This window comes from Canis lupus, chromosome 8 (genome assembly GCF_048164855.1).
Source record: "Canis lupus baileyi chromosome 8, mCanLup2.hap1, whole genome shotgun sequence".
Classification (NCBI taxonomy): domain Eukaryota; kingdom Metazoa; phylum Chordata; class Mammalia; order Carnivora; family Canidae; genus Canis; species Canis lupus.
In genome coordinates, this window is record NC_132845.1 from 16,461,689 (window position 1) to 16,481,912 (window position 20,224).

The 20,224-nt window shown below is 38.3% G+C and overlaps 1 protein-coding gene across 2 annotated transcripts in view; it reads left to right on the forward strand.

The window, feature by feature from the left end:
• Positions 1–16,240, forward strand: part of HS2ST1 (heparan sulfate 2-O-sulfotransferase 1) — a 174,075-nt gene extending 157,835 nt beyond the window's left edge. The window contains exons 5-7 of one of the 2 annotated variants that reach the window (XM_072834381.1): positions 9,319–9,416; positions 10,698–10,855; positions 12,231–16,240. In XM_072834381.1, the coding sequence (XP_072690482.1) occupies positions 9,319–9,416; positions 10,698–10,855; positions 12,231–12,457 (483 nt within the window). In that variant the 3' untranslated portion in view covers positions 12,458–16,240. Of the gene's footprint in view, positions 1–9,318; positions 9,417–10,697; positions 10,856–12,227 lie in introns of both variants that reach the window. The other variant, XM_072834380.1, reaches the window with a different exon arrangement.
• Positions 16,241–20,224: the final 3,984 nt, after the last annotated feature.

Genomic DNA, 20,224 nt, shown 5'->3' on the forward strand with positions numbered 1-20,224 from the left:
ATATTCAGTTCAGCACTCATGGCAACTATTGTGTTTTAAACTGTAATACCTCATAATCTAAACTGTTTCCTCCTTACACTGTCAAACAGTAATTTCAAACACATTTCAGGCATATGTATACCTATGATAGCTTTCAGTTGATCTTGTAAGAAACAAAAGATTTGTTTTATTTGGGAGATTTCAAATACTCTGTTCTTTATATTTGTAACTAGAGGTTTACTTAGTGTAATCTCTGCCCAGAACCTGGAAAATAAGGATATTAAATAATACAAAGGTCAGCGCTAAAGAACTATATAGAGAAATCAGTGATTCTCAAGCTTTATTAAATAATACAAAGGTCAGCGCTAAAGAACTATATAGAGAAATCAGTGATTCTCAAACTTTATGGTCTCAGAACTCCTTTTACTTTTAAGTTCTTGAAGACCCCATAGAGCCTGTGTTTGGGTGATATTTATCAGTATCAATAAATATACCAATTTACTGGGAAATCTTAAAAATAATAATTTAAAAGTAACAATAGGAAACCTATCATATGGTAACATATATTTTAATGCAAATAACCATTTTTCAAAAAAGCATAAAGAGTTGTATTTTACATTTTTGTAAATTATTTTAAATATCTGGCTTAATGTAGGCAGCTGGATTTTCATATCTGCTATTGAATCCATCTGTTTGAATATGTTCTTTTGGTTGAAGTATATAAAGAAAATCCAGGTTTACATAGATATGTAATTGGAAAAGGTAGGATTTTAATAGCCTTTTTAGAAGATTGTGGATGTTTTTTCTTTAATATTACACTAAAACTTGACAAGTAGTAGCTTCTTAAAGTTGTTGGAGTATGGAATCTGAAACCATAGCCATGAACTTTTTATGCTCTGCTACATTAAAATCCTTTGATATATTTTATATTTTCAATGGATTTTTTAACTGAGCATAATTGTATAACATCATGCATTGGTCACTGGAAACATTCATACACTAAATTAGGTGGACCTTCCAAATGTTGACACATTTTCGTATACAATATCAGAAATTCACATTCATTAATGTTGCCACAGATCTCATCAGAGAAGTCTTTAAATATTGGGAAACTATCAAACCTGTGGTGACAGATCAGGTTTTCCAAAATTTTATTTATTTTTTTGCTTGAAAGCTTAACTTTTGTCATCAGCTGCCACAGGATTTCTCGGCCTCTACGCTATTGTTGTTTTGGGCCAAACAACTCCTTGTTGTAAGGGGCTGCCTATACACATAGGAAGTTAACCAGTGATTCTGACCTCAAACTAATAGCATCCTCTCCACGCTCTCTAGTTGTAAGCACCAAAATGTCTCTTGACATTGCCAGGTGTTATCTGCTGGGTCAGAACAGCTTCATTTGGGAACCACTGGGCTACTAATACTGTCAGTTGTTTTCTGCCAAGTGGCAGGTACACTTCATTCATTTTGAGAAAATAATCTACCAAATATCCAAGTTTGAATCCATAGTTTGTCTCTCAGTCCTTCTTTCAATGTGAGCCTTCGTATAGCTTCTAAGTAATATTAACTGTGCCTGTAATAGTCATCACTCACATTGTCTAAATATTATAAATATTTCAGCTTTGAACTGCCCTATAGATTGATTATTAAACTTTTTTATAAAAGATTTTATTTATTTATTCATGAGACACATACAGAGAGAGAGAGAGAGAAAGAGAGAGAGAGAGGCAGAGACACAGGCAGAGGGAGAAGCAGGCTCCATGCAGGGAGCCCGACATGGGACTCGATCCCGGGTCTCCAGGATCATGCCCTGGGCCAAAGGCAGATGCTTTAACTACTGAGCCACCCAGGCATCCCAACATTTTTTATTTTTTTAACATTTTTTTAACTATTATTTTGTTAACACCAAGTGGGAGGGAGTCATATTTCTAAGAGTAAATAGTTAAGTGCTCAAAATAACAATCTAAAGGAGAATCAGTTTATGTTTGTTAAGTACTCACTAGTCCCAGGGATCACAGTTTCTACCCCAATTTTTATTCTTTTTTTTCTTACTCTAAATTAACTAGATTTATTGACAGCTATAAGTATTACAGTGAATTTAGAATATTCTACCCAAAAATATATATTAGTTTATAAAAGTAATGAGATTAGAAGAAATCTATACTTAGTGCTAGCCAATTCAGTCATTAACTTACAAAATACTACCTGTACAGTTCTTAACAATTCACAATCCCCTGACCATGCTTTGTTTATGGAACATGACTTTTACAATTCTGTCTCACAAAGGCATTTAAAAAATTGTTTGCATAGCAAGTACTTTATATGTTGAAAGCATCACAGGAAAGCAATATAATTTGTTATAGCTCATATTTATTTGAAAGCTTCAGACATATAGACTAGTATTCTTTGTCTCAGTAAAAGGTGAACAACCTAGAGTCAGCCTTGACTTTTCTTCTTCTCAGGTATCTGATGGGACCATAGGCATTTCCTTTCACCAAAAGAGAAAAAACAGAAGAGTCAGTTATCATGGAGTTGAAGAAAGAGATGATGAGTTCAAATTGAATATTATTTTTAGTCATGTACAAGTCAGTTTAGGTATCCTCCAAAAATTGTATTTGTATCTCAAGCAACTAAATTATAGATTTGGGAGTCATCAGCATTAGGTGGGAAGGGAATTGAAACAAGGGAGTTCATGAAACTGCACTTAGAAGACCTAGAATATGGGGGAAAAAAAAGGTCCAAATAAAAAAGGAAGAAGAAAAAGAAAGGGAGCAAATGTGTAGCTCTGGGTCGTGCTAGCATTTAAGGAGTAGGCAGAGAAAGAGGAGCATGGCAAGGAGATTAAGGTCAGGGAATCAGAAGATAGACCCAATGAGTCCAAATGGATAGGAAAATAATTTCAGTTGCAAAGGGTTTAGTGAATTGAGGATTTAAAACTGTACCTTAGATTTGTCAATGAGGAGGTCATTAGAGCTTTTGAGAAAGTAATATAAGTAGAATCCAGGGGCACGCCTGGGTGGCTCAGTCAGTTAGGTGTCTGCCTAACTAAGACTAAGCTCGGGTTATGATCCCGGGGTCCTGGGATGGGCCCTGCATCTTCATCTTCATCTTCGTCTTTGTCTTCAAAGACAAGATGTCCTCAGTAGGGAGCCTGCTTCTTCCTCTCCCTCTGCCTGCCACTCCTGCTTGTTCTCTCTCTATCAAGGAAATAAATAAAATCTTAAAAAAAGAAGAAAAGTAGAATCCAAAGGGTGGAGGAGTAACTGAGAAATGAAGTTAAGACCCAGAGAAAAGACCACTCTTGAGATAGAAGTTTGGCTTTAGAAGGAACAAAAAGCATCAGGAATATTTCTTTAAGATGACAGACACTTGGGCATATTATATATCTAAAGAGAGCAAGGGTGATGGCTGATACAAGAGACTAGAGAAAAATTGATGGAGCAGGGTCTCAGAAGGGGGTGAGGATGGTATTCAAAGATAGGAGAAAGAATTACCTCTTTAAAGATGAGGGCAGCAGGGGGATAGAGATGCAGATAGGCTTTTGTCTAAGCAGGAAATTGGGGGAGCTTACTCTTAGCCTCAGTTTTTTATATAAAGTGTGAAGTAAGATCATTTGCAGAAAAGGATTTGAGTGTAAATATAATTGCCATCACTATCAAGCATCGAATTTTGATTAATTTTCTTAAACTTCAGCTTTAGGAATTAAATATCTAAACTAATAATCTAAGTAGTCTAAAGAACATTTTGATATTTCATGCTTTTAAAAACATCTGTATCTTGCTCATATTGAATTGTTCTTTCTAAAACTAGATGGTTTTTAAGTGAAAGAACTGATCACAATTTTTTGTTTCTGTGGTGTACTGAACTGGGTTTTGTGGGAGAGAAAGAGAGTCTGGAGTGCTTTCATTTGTTTTTGCTCTGTTATTTTAAGGACTTCAATTTAAAAGAGAAAAATATTTATGTAGAGAAAATCCTATTTCTGAAATATGACCAAATGTGTAGGAGAAGGCTAATAGAATTTGGAAATAAGCGGGTAAATTCTGATGACCATGCATCTGAGTGACAGTCTTGAGCCTTAGGAGTACAGAAGCCCAGGTGCTGAGTGAGGTCAGTGTTGGGGAGTCCATGCAGCAGCTCATCTTGATTAAAATCTTAGTGGACTGAATCATCAAGGTGTATGTGGTAAAGATGGAATTGAGATGTCTTAATTTGGTTTCACTGGGAAATACTTGGTTTACTTAATTCATCAAATACTTATGTAGAAATGAGAGAACTTCTGTTATGCTAAGATCTGGCACACTTGTGTACATTCACCAAATTTTGATTTTTCATGGTCTTTTGTTTTCTCCACGTCTTCTTGCTACTTGGCCATATTTGGATTGTTTCTTTTAGTTGATGGGAGCAAAATTCCTCTCCCAAATGATAAAAGATGCAAAACCCAATTTATTTTTCTATTTTTATATTGTCTAATAAAGTATTTGATCGGTGAATTAAAGTAGATGCTAGCCTTCTAAAAGAAACACAAGTAATTTAAGATTATTTTCATTTTTTTAAAGATTTTATTTATTTGAGAGAGAGAGAGAGAGCAAGCGAGCATGAGTGAGGGGAAGGGCAGAAGGAGAGAGAGAGAAGTAGACTTCCTGCTGAGCATGGAGCCCTGGGGAGGGGCTGAGATCATGATCATGATCTGAGCTGAAGCCGGATGTTTAACCAACTGAGCCACCCATGTGCCCAAATAAGATTATTTTTTTATCATACTTGAAAGCCTAGAAGTGAGGGGCCTAGGCTCTTAGAGCAACTTTGCTCCATACTGTTATTCAGGGACCTAGTTTCCTACTGTGTTGTTACTCTGCTCTTCTTTAGGAAGTTGTCATTATGTGCTTGGTTGGATTTGCGTCATCACCACATCTGCATTCCAGCCTGTAGGAAGGAAGGAAGTAGAGGGCAAGCAGTTTCCTTTTAACCAAATGACCCAGGGCCTGCTCATATCACTTCTGCTTTCAGTCCACTGACAAGAACTGCAAGAGAGGCTAAAACTATATGACTCCGGAAGGATGAAGAATGAATTTTGTAGACTGCTAGAGTGGGCTAGCAAATTTAAAACTACTGGCCAGAAATAGACTTGAAGATTAACTACACATTGTTTTATTTACAATACTAAAATACTTGAAGAACACAGGAATTAGGAGCTAACTAGAGAATTTAATTCATGCGTATTCATTAGTTTTTATTTACTTTTTTTATTTTTTAAAGATTTATTTATTTATTCATGAGCGACACAGTGAGAGACAGGCAGAAACACAGGTAGAGGAAAAAGCAGGCTCCTCACAGGGAGCCTGATGCGGTACTCGATCCCGGATCCCGGGATCACACCCTGAGCCGAAGGCAGACGCTCAACGGCTGAGCCACCCAGGTGTCCCTATTCATTAGTTTTTATTCCAATAGTGAATCTTTGAATTCCCAAAGTTGTCCATAGAGTAACTCTATGGAAACTTTCAAAACTGCAGCATTTTAAAACCCTAGTTTCTTATATTTAAAGAAAATCTTTTCAGTGTCTTAAACACACAAAATGGTGGTAGAGATTGTGCATTCACCCACAATCACCTTAATAATTCATTTATTTTCTATCAGGAACTCTAATCAGATGGAGGTGTAAAGAAGCAGAGCGCTTCTTCTGAGCTTCAGAGGCACCTCACTATGATCTAGGATCTTTTTTAAATTGGATAGGCATGGAATCAGAAACCTTCCAATATATCATCACTCAGTTCATTGAGCCAAAGATTTCTTGGAAATTGGAACATGGTTGAGATAGATACATACATCAGTTGTTTTATTTTTATGAGCTACAAGTTGGCATAAATGATAATAAAACGACTTTTTAGAAAGTGACTTAGGCCAGCACATCTAAGTCAGACCATGTCATAAAATTCAGAAATAATGTTATGGCCACTGAAATGGGGTTTATTGAGTCTTAAAAGTAAACTCAGTTGTTTTCATTTCGTGTGTGTGTGTGTGTGTGTGTGTAATTGTGAATGTGTATCTAGCTAGCTACAGAGAGAGCCTAAGAGAATTTGAGAGAACTCTAAGGACTGTCAGAATGCTTCACGAGAAAATGTTCCTGTCCTATCTTCATCTTCACTAGAACTGTGCCTTTAATATTCCGTAAATCGCTGAAGTACAGTCTTTCCAGTCATTTACAACTACCAACTCTGCAGACAATTTGTACAGCAATAGATTGTATGCTGTGGAGGACACAAATGCATACTGCATGATCCCTCAAAGAAGTTTTCATTGTAGTTGGGAGAGAATATAATACACATTAAAAAAAAAGTACATGAATCAAGTTCTTCAGATAAAGGTGTATAGATAGATACACATAACTAGAGCCTATGAGCTGGCTATTAGAAGGTAGTATACAATTAATTTACACAAGTCCAAAGAAAATAAGAGTAACTTTGGGCCAGAATCATTGGAAAGATAGTCTTCATGTAAACTAGATTGATAGAAGGAAGGCGCTTTTAGAGGAAGAAAATGTAGTCAGCAAAGGTATATAGATTTAAGTTACATATCACATACTTGAGAAACAGTAAAACGCTAATCTGGCAAACATGGCAGTTACACATAGAGATAAGGCTAGACTAGCATTTCAAGGTCAGAGTATAAAGCATTTCTTAAAGCCAGGATAAAAAGTTTGGATTTTTTTTTGTTGAGACATTGGAAAGCATTGAAGGTTTCTGAGTAGAGGATATTAGAAGTGACTCCTTAGACTAATCTGGTAACTGTACAGAGCAGGGTGAAGGAATTGAGGGAAGGAGTGAAGGGAGCCCATTAGAAAATGATTGTAAGAATGGAGACACGGCATTGAAGGACCCTGAGAGGAGCAAGATTGAAAAAAGAAGAGATGGATTAGAAAGACATTACCTGGGCAGCCCGGGTGGCTCAGCAGTTTAGTGCCACCTTCAGCCCAGGGCCTGATCCTGGAGACCCGGGATCGAGTCCCATGTCAGGCTTCCTGCATGGAGCCTGCTTCTCCCTCTGCCTGTGCCTCTGCCCTTATCTTCTCTCTCTCTCTCTCTCTCTCTCTCTCTCTCTCTGTGTCTCATGAATAAATAAATAAACATTTAAAAAAAAAAAAGAGACATTACCTCAACGATGTCAGGAGGGTATACAAATCATCAATATCTGAGGTCATTTCTGCTTTGTACAATGAATTTTTGTTTGTTTTAATGAGAAAAGGGGAGAAGACTTAAATGTAGTCTGTAGAAGAAAGATTTAGAAATGTCCTCACAGTTGCCAGAAGTATTGAGTATGAAGTAATATTGGAAAGTCAAATGAAAATGCACACTAAGTATTAGAAGATGAGAAGTGATTGATCTGGAGGTACAGATGTAGAAGTCTTGTGCCTAGAAACGATAAATAAAGCCAAGGAAGTAAGAAGTGTGAATAAGTTAAGGAAGGGAGTGGGAAAAGAGATCACTGAGATGAATTTCCATACCCGATGGAAGGACATGCCTTCAAAGAAGATGATGATAGTGCATTCAGAAAGGTACAGAGAACCAACAAAGCCAGAAAGGGGAGTGGCCAAAGACATAGACAAAAAGCCTTTAGGGGCAGAGACCAAGAGATTTTCAGAAACGAGAGATGGTCAAATGCTATCTAGGTCAGGGAGAGCAAGAACCAACAAGACATTGTATTTGACTATGAGGGAGGCAAGGCAGGGAGAGAGACAGGCACAGACAGACACATTCCATTTATCTAATGCTTACAATGAACAGTCACTGTGGTAGATTCTTTTGCATCCATGATTTTATTTCTTCCTTGTTTTTTTTTTTTTAAGACTTTATTTATTTATTCATGAGACAGAGAAAGAGAGAAGCAGAGACACAGGCAGAGGGAGAAGCAGGCTCCACGCAGGGAGCCAGACGTGGGACTCCATCCTGGGTCTCCAGGATCATGTCCTGGGCTGAAGGCGGCGCTAAACCGCTGAGCCACCCTGGCTGCCCCTTATGTCTTCCTCAAAGTAAGATCGTGTCCTCCTTTTTTTACATAAGGAAACAAATGCAAAACTTACATTTTCTGGGTTCAGGATTCAAACCCAAGTCATTGACCTTTTTGCTATATCATGGAGAAAATCATCTGTAAAACAAATGGGCAGATTATGAACTGTGGTCTGCTGTTGTCTTTTGAATGTTGCCAGGATAAAGAGAATCATTCCAGTCTAGTGCCACCCAACACCAGCTGTAAGGATTTTTTGGCTCTATCCTCAGAGAACTGAGGTTTGGAGTCCTTAAAGACACGTATAAGGTCAAACCTGGTTCCAGAAACTCAAGAGGCCTGACTCAGCTCTCATGCTCTTTCTATTCTTTCATACTTTTTCTTCTCAGAATTAACAGGTGGCATTTGTAAAAGTCTCACAACGACAACTAGAACTCCCAAGTTTGTTCTCTGGGATCTCAGTATCATTTCAAATAGGTAGTGCCTACTGTTAAAATGCCTGTGACAAACAGTAAGTACCTGAGGAAGTGAAGCTGATTAATTTTAGTTTGATAACCTGTGAGTCTCTTTCCCTTTTAAATAATTCAGTCAGATGCCCTGGCCAGGAGGGTATACAAATCATCAATATCTGAGGTCATTTCTGCTTTGTACAATGAATTTTTGTTTGTTTTAATGAGAAAAGGGGAGAAGACTTAAATGTAGTCCTCCTTTATATTCTTTTTTTTTTTTTTTTTTTTTTTTTAAATTTTTTTTTAATTTTTATTTATTTATGAGAGTCACACACAGAGAGAGAGAGAGAGAGAGGCAGAGACACAGGCAGAGGGAGAAGCAGGCTCCATGCACCGGGAGCCTGACGTGGGATTCGATCCCAGGTCTCCAGGATCAGGCCCTGGGCCAAAGGCAGGCGCTAAACCGCTGCGCCACCCAGGGATCCCTCTCCTTTATATTCTTTTCAAATGATTTCACATAGAGAATCTTTAGCCTTGTTTTTATTTAATTTCCCTTGTAGGGGAGCTAGAAAATGCAAATACACAAGTTCAGCATGAACTAGTACTTATTCTCAAAGACAAATTATTACCTGGGAGAGGGGAGGATTTAATTCATGCAGTAAACAAAGCAAAACAACCCCCCCAAAACTCCTATATACATTGGCATTAAACAAAGATAGGAGAAAAATCTGCTTAACTTTCCTTAATATCTGAAGTATGTTTTTATAACCCACCTATTTCATTCGCCAGCTCATCCCACCCGCTGCTGCCTGTGTATTTCATAACTTACCCTTTTAAGGTATTTGATAACTAAGACCTCCATTTATGGCTCACCTATGTTGCTTTGTGTCTGTTCTAGACCTTTGATGAGTGTGTAGCTGAAGGCGGCTCAGACTGTGCTCCGGAGAAGCTCTGGCTTCAAATCCCATTCTTCTGTGGCCACAGCTCGGAATGCTGGTAGGGACATAGTTAGCTTAAGTTGATAATCTTCTTTATTATCTCTGTATTCTGTATTTCGCAAGTGTGAACGTACTAGTCAAGGGCTAGGCATTTAAATAGGGCATTTAGTGAAAGACCAGATTAAAAATAGCATGTAATTAAATCTCTAGTTTTATAGTTACCTTTAAGTGCATAGAAAAGATTCTTCATACATCATATCCTTGCAGTCTTTTCACAGATGCTGGTTTTTAATTTATTGTTTTTGGTATTACCATGTTTTGCTATATTCCAGCAGAGCTCTTAATTAGAGGCCAGGGGTCATTTCATAAACCTCATTTTCTCCTAAGCTTATTGTTTTAGCCACTCATTTTAGATCAAGAAAAGGCTTAGTGAGTACATTATTCACCTGGTTTTACTGTTAACTGATTTTTTTACCTTGAGAAAAGCCAAGGTTATGGTTTAGTCTGCTAATAAACGTGAGGTGGAAAATAAATTTTATCTTTAATGAAGAGTTTATTTCCTCTGAATGTGCAGAGTTTTCAGTTTTTAAAAAATAGTACATGTTTATATATATTTATTTGTTCTAATCATTTTAATAGGAAAAGCAGAAAGAGGAACACATTCAAAGTTAGTATTTCTTCCTTAAAACCATGATGAGAAATGCAAGGAATGCCTTCTTTTCCTCGTTATATGAAACATGTTATTAGATCATTGTGAACTGTAAGGTCCTACTCAGTAGACTATATCAGATCATAATAACAGCATAAAAAGAATTGGAATCATAGGAAGAACATCTCAATTTTTAATCATTTCCTTAGAACAGGGATTGGCAAATTACAACCTGGAGACCAAATTTGGCCAATCACCTGTTTTTTATAAATAAAGTTTTATTGGAACACAGCCATCTCCATTTATTTACTTCTTGTCTATGACTGTATTCATGCTGCAAGAGCAATGTTAAATATTTGTAACCAAGAACATATGGCCTGCAAAACCTAAGATATTTACTCTCTGGCACTTAACAAGAAAAAGTTTGCCAATCCCCGCCTTAGAGCAATAAAAGGGTACTGCTCTTTTGGACGTTAGTGAGGTGATTTTAATTGAACTTCTTTAGTATGTTTCATAGATTCATAGAACTGGGAAGGACCTTCAACTCCCCTCCCACCAAAGACATTAATAAAAGGGCATTAAGATTTTGGATGGACATGTGCTTATTTTCTCCATAGTATATAGTGTCAGAGGCATCAAAAATACTTAGATTTCACAGCTAGGTTTTTAATTCCTTTTCTTTGGTTTTAGGAATGTGGGAAGCAGGTGGGCTATGGATCAAGCCAAGTATAACCTAATTAATGAATACTTTCTGGTGGGAGTTACTGAAGAACTTGAAGATTTTATCATGTTGCTGGAGGCTGCTTTGCCCCGGTTCTTCAGGGGTGCTACAGAACTCTACCGTACAGGTATATAAAGGATAGGTTTCTTGTTAAAGCTGTCTTTAACTTTGTTTGTTTGGAACCTGAAAAATATGTGGGATTTGATGTTTCTTGAGTAACTCAAAGCACAAGAAATAACTGCATAAAGGAATGTATATTGCCTGTTTCTTCTTAACCATTTTCAATACAGAACAGTGCCTGGCACACAGCTGGTGTTCATTAAATATTTTTTGAGCAAATAAACATGATAGTTAGAAGGCATTGTAGGGATAGTGGAAAGATATGATCTGCAGAACCAGCCTTAGTTAGAAATGTGTAATATTAGCTAATGCCAGACACCAAACATTATGACCATATTGCACCTGAGTCCTGCCTAATGCTGTTTAGAGTAAGGATGGGATGGTGAGACTGAGTCCCACCCATGATGATCAGCATGTGCTGTGTCTGTCCTGGTGAAATGTGCTTCAGCAGCCTCGACTGTATGACATATCTGGAAGTGACAGGGCTCTAATCCAATCTAATGTGGATTTTTCCCCCGTTCTTTGGTAAGGTACAATATAGTAACTCTTCCTAGAGTATGCATATGCCCTACCTTCTAACAGGTTATGGTAAATTAGTATTAAGTTTGAAAGTAGAGATTCTATCATATTGAAAAATTAAACTAGTCAGAGCACCAAGTATTTGAGATTAGAACAGTATAGCATGAAAGGCGACAGCCTGCGCTTTACTGAGTGGTAATCCTTACTTTTAGTATTTGACATCTCATTGTTTTTTTGTTTTTTTTTTTTTTTAAGATTGTATTTATTTATTCATGAGAGACACAGAGAGAGACGCAGAGACATAGGCAGAGAAAGAAGCAGGCTTCTTGCAGGGAGCCCAATGTGGGACTCGATCCCAGGACCCCGGGATCATGACCTGAGCCAAACACAGACACACTCAACCACTGAGCCACCCAGACATCCCTCATTAAGTCTTTAACAGGTTAAGGATTTACACTATAAAAGAATAAATCACAGTTTTAGGGGTGCTTGGGTGGCTCAGTCGGTTGAGTGTTTGACTCTTGGTTTTGGCTCAGGTCATGATCTCATGGGTCCTGGGACTTGAGCCACAAGTTGGGCTCCTCACTCAGCAGGGAGCCTACTTGAAAGATTCTCTCCCACTGCACCCTCCCCCCCCATGCTCACTTACTCTCTCTCAAAATAAATAAATCTTTTTTTTTTTTAAATGATACTTCTAGTATGATTAGGGTACCAGTTTTGCCTGAATGATATTAATGCAAAAACAGTTGTTAATGGCCTTCAGTGTGCCACATCAACTCAATCCATCTCTCCACATAAAGAAGCATCGCTCTTTTGGGTGTTCTCAGAATTATTCACCTTTTCTTTTTTTCCTTTGTAAGTAGGAAAGAAATCTCATCTTAGGAAAACCACAGAGAAGAAACTCCCAACTAAACAAACCATTGCGAAACTACAGCAATCTGACATTTGGAAAATGGAGAATGAGTTCTATGAATTTGCGCTAGAGCAGTTCCAGTTCATCAGAGCCCACGCTGTACGGGAAAAAGACGGAGACCTCTACATCCTCGCACAAAACTTTTTCTATGAAAAGATTTACCCGAAATCGAACTGAGTGCCAGGTGTGACTGTTAGGTTCTTGAACTAAAACCTTGACCCTGTCTTCACCTTAGTACTCAGCTCCACAAGTTGGGTTGGGGATCGGTGTATAAGACCATGTGTATTGAGCCACGTTAGGGGGCAGTAACACGGAGGAAGTGGATACTGGCTGGTAAGTTTCAGTGGCCTAAGAGGTTTAAGTTTCTGCCTTTTTTTTTTCTTTTTTTCTTTCTTTCTTTTTTCCTTTTTCTCCCCCCACCCCCCAGTTAAATTTTGGTGGGAGTTATAATTTCCTGCCTGGAAAAAGCCTACACATCACCAAAAATAAACACATAGCAGGTCTCATTGGAGGCTAAATACAATTTCAAAAAAAGTTCTGGTATTCTCTTTTTGATAAAGCTTTTTGTTTTTTTCACCTAACCATGAATGAAGATGAATCCATTTGCTCCTTCCACCTTCACCTGGAGGTTTGGGTTATACACCTCTACTGAATAGTGTTACTAACTGTTTGGCAGTGTGTGCTTTGTTTCTGTGAATCATGTCTCATGAAATTTATTGGAATGTTTGATACTGTTTGCTAAGAATGTTTCTGCTATAGTTGGAATTGCCCATATTTATGTAGGTTGTTTGAATATTCTTAAAAAAAAAAAAAACCAAACCTGATCATTAGTGTTAAAAACCAATTTTAAAAGAGAGCAGTATTTCTCATTCCTGTCTCCCCTGTCTCTAAGACTGGGAAGACACTTCAAAGAATGTTGACACTTTCTGGAATTTTAGTTAAGGCTTCCACACATTAATATCAAAAAAGTAAGTTTAGTACGTTCCTCCATGGGTTATTTGTAGAGCGGCAAACTGACATATTGGTGACTCCATATTATGACTCATTAGTGAGCTGTGGTATGGGTAGGATTTCCCTACTTCTGTACTTTTACTTGTAGACTATTTTTACTAAGGTGCTTTATAATGTGTTTTAAAGCATTGCATTTACAAAAAAAAAGAAAGGAAAATGCTGTAAATATTGCATATTTTATGTATTTGGACCAAAAGGTTATAAGTAATTAGGTAAAAGTGGTTTTGCACCAGTTTTATTATTTCAAGTAAAATCATCAGACCTACTGTTCTTGTAGTTCTCGTTTAACTTTACTGTTAAGACATCACTGAAATGAACTTCAGTAACCTTTCAATTTTGATACACAGTACATTATTCATAATTGGGGGCAGTAGTCAGAGTGGAAAGAGTACTGGCCAAGGAGTCAGAAAATTTGATTTCTGGTCCCGGCTCTGCCACTTTTCAGCTGTGTGATCTTGGGCAAGTCACTTAACCTCTCTTTGCCTCAATTTCCTCATCTTGAAATGAGGAGACTAATACCTGCTGTACCTACCTCACAGGGGTGTTGTGAGGAATAAACAAGACGGCACGTGAAGGCACTTTGAAAACTGTTAACGCGCTCTAGAAAAGTAAGGGATGATGGAAACATCTTTCATGTATGGTTCCATGACGTTCATTTCTTTTTGGGGGGGGGGGACAAAGAAAGGGAAAAGTCCACTTCTAAGCTGGTTGGAAAAGTGGTTAATCTTGATATAAATTTATGTTTGATAAATATCTTCCATGTTGTATCTTCCCTGTTTCAACAACTTTGGAAATATGAAACACCTGTGAACTCTTAAAGATTCATGAACAGCTGCTTGAGTTCAGGAGGTTTGAGTTCTTGAAAAAGACTTCGTTAGCTGACTCAGGGCAGGGGAAAATGTACTCTTCAAATTTGGGAGATTTGTCTGTTTTTATTTTACATTACCATTGAGAAATGGTAGCTATTTTATACCTCTGGGTTGTCAAGGTATATATCGCAGAGTTTAATTTCCCTGTACCGTCTTACCCTTCATAGAGTAACAGAGGTGAAGAATTTCAGAAACATTTCCTAAAAAATTTAATCTTTAAACTAAACTGTGTTTAGTTTAAATAAATACTGTTTCTGAACAAGGCCTCACCAAACTAGTAAACAAGTAAACATTTTTGGCAAGCTGCTGTAAAGGTTATTAATGGTAGGGGGGTGGAGGGAGCACTACTTATCAATCCATAAACAAATATAAAGAAAAGCTAAAAAGGAAGTTTCCAGAATCATTTAGCACCCTTTTCTCCCAGCAATTAGACAACATTAAGAGAACACTGACAGGCATATAGTTTCCTTATCTGGCTTTCTGCTTTTTTTGTGTATTTATTAACTTTTACGGATATTTATGGGAAATTTATACAAATTATTCCCTTGCCCAAAAGGAAAGCACCACTTCACAGGTGGGTGTTTGACATTTAATCTGCTAAGGAACTCCCCAATATGCAGGTTATTCTTGGAGCACATGCTAAAATCTTAATGTGCATTAACTCTTAGGAAACTAGAGTGGCATGCAGTGCCCTACGTCATGAGTGCAGTAGACTTTTCCTGTAAAGGTCCAGAGGGTAACTGTTCTAGGCTTTGCAGTCTATACAGTCTCTGTCAAAACTACTCAACTCTGTCATTTTAACACAAAAGCAGCTACAGACAACACACAAATGAGTGAGCATGGTTGTGTTCCAGTAATACTTTATTTCAAAGACAGGTGACATGCCAGATAGGGACCACAGGTTGTAGTTTACCAACCCCCGCATTAGATCATTATTTATGGAGAAATCATTTTTTAAATCTGTATTCTAGTGACCGAAAAGAGTTTATATACTTCCAAAAGCTCCTAACTTATATCCAAAGAATAGCTTTCTTATTCAGGCGGTCTCTACCCCAGATTCATAAACTTTTATGACTTAGATTGCTTCCAGGTGGGCATGTTTTCTTTCCCAGTTTAACAGTTCAGAATAGAGGCATTTATTCTATCATCTAGTAGGATTGGTTAAGGAGTATCCTTCCTTGAGACGGAGAAAGGGTTAGGTTTAATTCCGTCTGGTCCAGTACAGTCCTAAGAGTCTGACGAGTGCAGAGTCCTCGTAATACCTAACTTTATAATAATAATAATTTAAAAAAATAGGACCACTGAGACAATAATGTATTTTTTAAAAGTGGCAAATGTGGTTTTCTTTTTTCAGCCTTTGCGCTTTTTCAGTATTTTGACCATAGGGAAATTCTTTTTTTTTTTTTTTTTATAATACAAAAGCAAATTAACCACTCTGAATTTTAAAAGATGATGTTATGTGTGTATGTGTGTGTGTGTGTATATAAATATATACATATGTTTATTTCCTAAAAGAGGAAAAAGTACTTTTTTTGTTCAACTTGTATCAACTCCTGTTTTCTAATTGCTGTGAAATGGCAACTGTTGATAAATTATTGTGACTGTTTTAAAATGTGATGGGGAGGATATATTTTGATTTTACGGAGCTTTAATCTGTAAAGTATCACTTAAATATATCTGATAGCAACACTTAAAATATTGCATGGGGATTACTTTTCTATCATCCATACCCATTTGTGCAACTTTGAACATATTGGGTGCTTTTGAATTCTCAATGATTGGGTTTAAATTGAAAATCAGAGAACTTAAACTTACTTTTAAACTTTAAATTTTATTTTCTATTCTTAAAATTCAGTTAATGCCTATAATTTGAAATCTCTTGTTGTTCTTTCTCAATATATGTCCTGTTGGAAATTCCTAAAATTGTTAGTGCCATCAGTGATTTACAAACAGTATTTTGATATTGCAGATGATTTGCTCATTGTATTTGCATAGTTAGAAAGAAAATAGTTTGTAGACAATGATTCTCTTTTTCTAATAAAATGAAATAAAAATTCTTAAAAGCGCTAGAGAATTTAAAGGCTGGTTCCCAAGTGCATAGCTGGTCTTTTAATTTATATTCAAATTCCTCATAGAGAACATCTGCGTAAGCCATCTATCTAGGTTTTCCCACTGATCATTCTCAAACACACCTATGGTCCTAGAAGGCTTTATTAGGAGAAGTACCAGGCTGTACGGTACTGTAACCTTTTATGAAGTTTGTCTGTAAGAGGCCCAGGTGCTTCGACTTTATGCTTTGAAAATTTGCCTCTTCCTAAATTAGTGCTGTTTACTTTGAGAGGAAGCAGGGCAATTGCTGTGAGAGTTTTGCATCTTTTTACCCTCTGCGGAATTGCTATACCTCGCCAACTATACTGCTGCTCAGGCAGCCTTTTGAGGGAAAAGCAACCCTGTTTCAAATGCACTGCCAATTCAGCTCCTCTGGAGTGGAGCGAGCTTTCTGATTTCCCGCAGTGGGAATTTTAGAGATTGAAATGGGCGATCGGTTAGTCAGATTTATCCTATAATTTAAGTTCATGCAGCTTTGTGACCTTTGCGGTACTATTTATAGAAGGACCGTGATGGTGATGATCTCTTTAAGACACATGACTGGTGAGCCTGTGATTTAGAGCCACCGGTGCTGTCTGTGTGGTTTTTTTTTTTTAGACAGCCTCCCTAGCTTTCCACGAGAGTCGGGTATGGGAGCATCTTTACAGCAGCGTTGAATGTAATTTTGAGAAACATGGATTGTATGTTTTGACTTTTATTTTATGAATACTCCGGAGAGCTAAACAGTGCCTTCCCCACCACAATCCATGTTGGAAGATGCTCGGCCTTCCTGTCTCGGCTCTCCCGCCTCTCCCTTCCCCCCCCCCCCCCCCCACGCAGTTGATTCATTTATGCAATACTGTTTCCAACTTGAAACCATTTTGTCACATCTGTTGGAGAGATAATCACTCCTCTTCCTTAACATTCTGCTAGCTTTCTGTTGTTGAAGTGTTTCAGTTGATTACCTGATGCAAAAGCTATAAAATAAACACTCAGTGGGAAGGGGAAAAATGGTTTGGTGTCCTGTTTTAATATTTTCTTCCGTAGCCTTGACACTGATGGACGTTTTCCAAGTGGACTCGGTGTTGGATGTCTCAGCTATCACCGCCTCAAGAAACGTATGCATCATCATTGGTCTGTAATGATTTTCTGGCTTATTTGTGACATGCAGACAGACATGCCCCTGCCGCTTTTTTGCTTGGTACTTCATCATTAGTATTGAAATTTCAGATAGAAAATGTACAAGGTATACTTAATACGTACACTTAATTAGAAGAATAAAGGAAATAAGGGCTATCTTCTTAGAATAAAAAGGAGGTGTGGGGGGTAATCTGATTAACATTTATGCGCAGTGCAGACATGCCCATGATGCTTTTACAGAATATACTTTTTTTTTTAATTTTTATTTATTTATGATAGTCACACAGAGAGAGAGAGGCAGAGACACAGGCAGAGGGAGAAGTAGGCTCCATGCACCGGGAGCCCGACGTGGGATTCGATCCCGGGTCTCCAGGATCGTGCCCTGGGCCAAAGGCAGGCACCAAACCGCTGTGCCACCCAGGGGTCCGAATATACATTTTTAATCATTGTTTTTTCACCCTTAAAGGAGGAACTCTCAGTTATGTAGATTGCCAATTTCTAGCCACTGGCTCATTGTTCTGAGCAAGTAATTGCTTCTTTTTGTATTATATAGTCTTGTGGTGAATAACATACCAGTTCACTGAAAAGATTGGAAACAGAATTTGGTCTGTACATGGTATGAGAGTCAGAGGGGCCTCCATTTACGGTGTGACATTAGTAAATGGGGAGAACAGTACTGTGAACTGAAGGTTGGACATCGTGGATATGAACTGCTGGCCCGGGGCAGACTAATAACTACAAGCTCTTCTATGCTCTCTTAGAATATTGTTAGGAAGCTGGCCTGCCCTTCTGACCCTGCGGAGCGCTAGTTGTGTCACTTTATAGAAGATTTAATAGATTTTTTTTTAAGATTTTATTTATTTATTCATGAGAGACACACAGAGAGAGGCAGAGACACAGGCAGAGGGAGAAGCAGGCTCCATGTAGGGAGCCCGATGTGGGACTCCATCCCGGGTCTCTAGGATCACGCCCTGGGCCAAAGACAGGCACTCAACTGCTGAGCCACCCAGGGATCCCATAAATATTTTCAAATGCCACTGAATTTTATTTTTTACTGACAAGTTATTATTATAATGCCTCCTGTGTGCCCATAACATATTCTTGGTTCTGATACCTGCTCTTGTCTCCAACTACAAATTTCCTATGAGAAAAGTGTGAGGTGGGAGGTGCTAATTGTGCTGAAGGAGGCTGGACTTGCATATTCCAGAAGTGGCTGTGCCCACATACTCTATTTGAACAGTGTGGACTGCCAAGAAGTACTTGTGTAAAGCTGAGGATGCCTGGACTAAAATGGTTTGCCCTCTTTCAACATAAAAACCAACAACAAACAAACCTATACTCTATTTAAGAAAAGAAAACATTTGCCTTAGACTTACGAATCAGGTGATCATGTTAGATGTCCAGGTGTTTAGGACATCTGAAGAACAAATTTAATACCCAGTGATTGTTGCCTAAACCTTCACATACTCTCATCATCCTTACCTTTTTTAAAAAAAATAGAATTAAGCTAGTGAGCTTTCTTTATTTTTTAAGTAATCTTTACACCCAGCATGGGGCTCGAACTCATGACCCCAAGGCCAAGAGTTGCATGCTCTGCCGACTGAGCCAGGCACCCTGTCACTACCTGTTTTTTAAAGCAGCAGTTCAGCTTCTGGAACTTTCCCCCAGTAACACGTACAGAAATGCACATGCCAAGTCACTATCCCTGGGTTTTCTTTCTCTGAAGGCATCTCCCCACCACTGCCTGACCTGGTCTTCTCCATGCCCTGTCTCACCTTTGTTACCACAGAGCACAGGTGTGTCACCATGCAACCAAATCTTAACAGCACCAAAAACAAAATTCAAAATGCAGGTTTTCCCCCTTTCTACTCCAGGAATGAACAAACAAGGAAAAATTTATAAAGGCTATTCTCTTTGTGATTTGCTATATTTCTTCTAGTAGCGTGAAACTAAATATAAGCTTTAAGAATATTCCAAGGACGTATATAAGGTACAGTGGACTTCTAGATAATAATGAATGTAAAAACCACTCAAGGAGTAACAACAGGAAAAAAGTTGAGTTTGTCGTTGCTGCCACCTTTTATCCGTGTCATTTTATAAGAGAGAATAAAGTCCCTTGAATAGATGACTTTTTTGGTTTGAAAACGATGACTGTGGGAAATCACGAGAAGATAACCGCTAAGAGCTGACTGGTGGTTATTCCTTTCCTTCCAGCTTTTGGCCCTGTGTGTATTCAAAACCCATGACCATCTTGGTGAGATCATCATACCCCTTTCTGCAAAACGATATCACCTTGCTATTCACCTTGAAAACAGCTCTCCGCCTTCACCTGATCTCCCCTCTTCCTGTAGGATTCAGTGCCCCCAGGGCCCTTCACCAGGCACCACGTTGCTTCTGCAGACACTCAGAGCTGGACTGCTCACAGTCACCTTAGAAAGACTCAGTTACAAAATAGAGAGTCCCACGATAGGCTGCGAAAGAGAGGCAGTTTCACGAGAGTTAGGAAATGGGCTCTGGAGCACCACCGCTCACGAGCATCAACCTCTGAGACCCAGTTTCCTCATCTGTAAAATGGACAGTTCAAGGATTGAGATAATGTGCGTGTAAACTTGGTACTTAGTTCCTGCTACATAGTGAGCACTGAAGAAGCGCTAACGTGCTCTTCTGTGGTGGAGATGAAAGAGAAAGATGAGGAATCATTTATTCAGACATCTGTGCTGAGGTGTACGTGTGCTCAGTCATCCGTGAGCGGGCGCCGGGCCTGAGGAATGTGAAAGGTGGGCACGAGGCATTGAGAAGAAAAGCCAAGAAGAAATGCAGGGCATTGAGCAAAAAT